Here is a 2,042-nt window from a genome sequence, read left to right as displayed (position 1 = left end):
TGGGTTCAAGCAATTCTCCTGCCTCAGCCTCCCGAGTAGCTGGGATTATAGGTATGCGCCACCACACCCTGCTAATTTTTTGTATTTTAAGTAGACATGGGATTTCTCCGTGTTGGTCAGACTGGTCTTAAACTCCAGACCTCAGGTGATCTACCCACCTCAGCCTCCCAAAGTGCTGGGATTACAGGCGTGAGCACCGCGCCCGGCCTAGGCACATGTTTTGCGAGACTGAGATAGCTGTGTTTTTTCGCTTAGGTACAGCATCTTGGCTAGGAAATATAGAGAGTTATTTAATTGTGAAATGTAACATATTCAGAAATGAGGTACAACATGTATAGATTGCCTAACAAATATTACCAGGTGAACCTCTCTGTTTTCTGCTACCGAGATGGAGAAATCAAGCCCTTTAGCACCTGAGACCTTTGTGACTCTCCTAGTCATGACACCCATCCACCCAAGGGGTGACCGTCTTGAGTTTGGTGATAGTCACCTTCCACCTTTAACAGTAGTTTTGTTTTCTTTTTTTTTTTCTGAGACGGAGTCTCGCTCTCCCGTCAGGCTGGAAGGCAGTGGCACAATCTCGACTCACTGCAACCTCTGCCTTCTGCGTTTAAGTGATTCTTCTGCCTCAGCCTCCTGAGTAGCTGGGACTATAGGCGTGTAACTCCACGCCCAGCTCATTTTTGTATTTTTAGAAGAGGCGGGGTTTCACCATGTTGGCCAGGATGGTTTCCATCTCTTGACCTCATGATCCACCTGCTTTGGCATCCCAAAGTGCTGGGATTCCAGGTGTGAGCCACCACGCCCGGCCTTCAACAGTAGTTTTCTTACCTCTCTAAACCGAAGCGTTACGCGTTGTGTCTGTTTCTGCCCTTCGCATTAATGGAATCATCTGGTATGTTTTCTTTTGTTTCTCGCTCTTTTTGCTCTGTGTCGTCTTCTGTGGGAGTCATCCGTGTTGCCGTGTGTAGCTATGGTTTGCTCTGCTTGTTGCCGAGTAGCTCTGTTGTCTGAAGGGACCACATCTGATTTCTCCATTTCACTGAGGATTGGACGTTTGGGTTGTTTTCTGTTTCCTGCTCTTATGAACGTTTTCCCACGTGTATTTCTTTAGGTCACGTAAGGTTTCTTTAGGGTGTTTAAGAGTAGTGTGTTCTTTCTTGACTGCTCTACCGAAAAAAAAGAAAACAAAAAAAAGAGTAGTATGCCAGGGCATAGGAAAGGTGACTACATAATTAATTATTGACACAGGATGTTTGAGAGTCAAAGAGGGCACTGTGACCACCTGCCGTGTAACATTCAGAGCTGGGACTGTCCTGGGCACGTTGCCGTAAAGTCTGCACATCCACATGATCCCAGACCGTTTGTGCAGAACGGTTCTGCCCACTTGCGCTCCCACCAGCACAGCCTGAGTTCATGTCAGCCTACGTCTTTGGCACAACTTGGTGTTGGTTGACTTTAGTTGTTGCCAGTCTGGTGAGCCCATCGTGGTGTCTTGTGCAGGGCTAGCTTCTCCCCCATTTCTCCATCAGATAAGAAAGCAGAGATTGACATCTTGGCTGCAGAGTACATCTCCACGGTGAAGACGCTATCTCCAGACCAGCGCGTGGAGCGCCTGCAGAAGATCCAGAATGCCTACAGCAAGTGCAAAGAATATAGCGACGACAAAGTGCAGCTGGCCATGCAGACCTATGAGATGGTGAGGGTGGGGCGGGGGCCACAGCTTTCTCAGCGATGACAGAGTGCTGCTGGCCACGCAGACCTATGAGATGGTGAGGGTGGGTCAGGGGCCATGGGTCTTCCTCCGACCTCTACTCCTACCTTTCAGGCAACAAAACGTAAAAACTGCCCAGAAATGGGCATAGCCAAGTGGAAGGCTAGCTTTGGTAGCCTGACGCTGCTGGAGGACGTACAGACAGGATACACTTCATGTGGGACCATCCTTGTTTTTTTTTTCTTTTTTTTTTCTGGACCCTTTTTGTTTGTGTATCTGCTCGGAGGAACCATTTGGTTTTTTTTTTTTTGAGACGGTCTCACTTTGT

At 48.1% G+C, this 2,042-nt stretch overlaps 1 protein-coding gene across 3 annotated transcripts in view; it reads left to right on the top strand.

Moving 5' to 3' along the window:
• ING5 (inhibitor of growth family, member 5) overlaps positions 1–2,042 on the top strand; it is a 33,693-nt gene that overhangs the window by 10,838 nt on the left and 20,813 nt on the right. For all 3 annotated transcript variants that reach the window (XM_011929534.1, XM_011929535.1, XM_011929533.1), the window contains exon 2: positions 1,533–1,699. In XM_011929534.1, the coding sequence (XP_011784924.1) occupies positions 1,533–1,699 (167 nt within the window). The remainder of the gene's footprint in view (positions 1–1,532; positions 1,700–2,042) is intronic.

The sequence above is a fragment of the Colobus angolensis genome, unplaced genomic scaffold, assembly GCF_000951035.1.
Source record: "Colobus angolensis palliatus isolate OR3802 unplaced genomic scaffold, Cang.pa_1.0 Scaffold82, whole genome shotgun sequence".
NCBI lineage: Eukaryota > Metazoa > Chordata > Mammalia > Primates > Cercopithecidae > Colobus > Colobus angolensis.
Note: the sequence above shows the minus strand (reverse complement) of the source record. Positions and strands in the feature narration are given on the sequence as shown.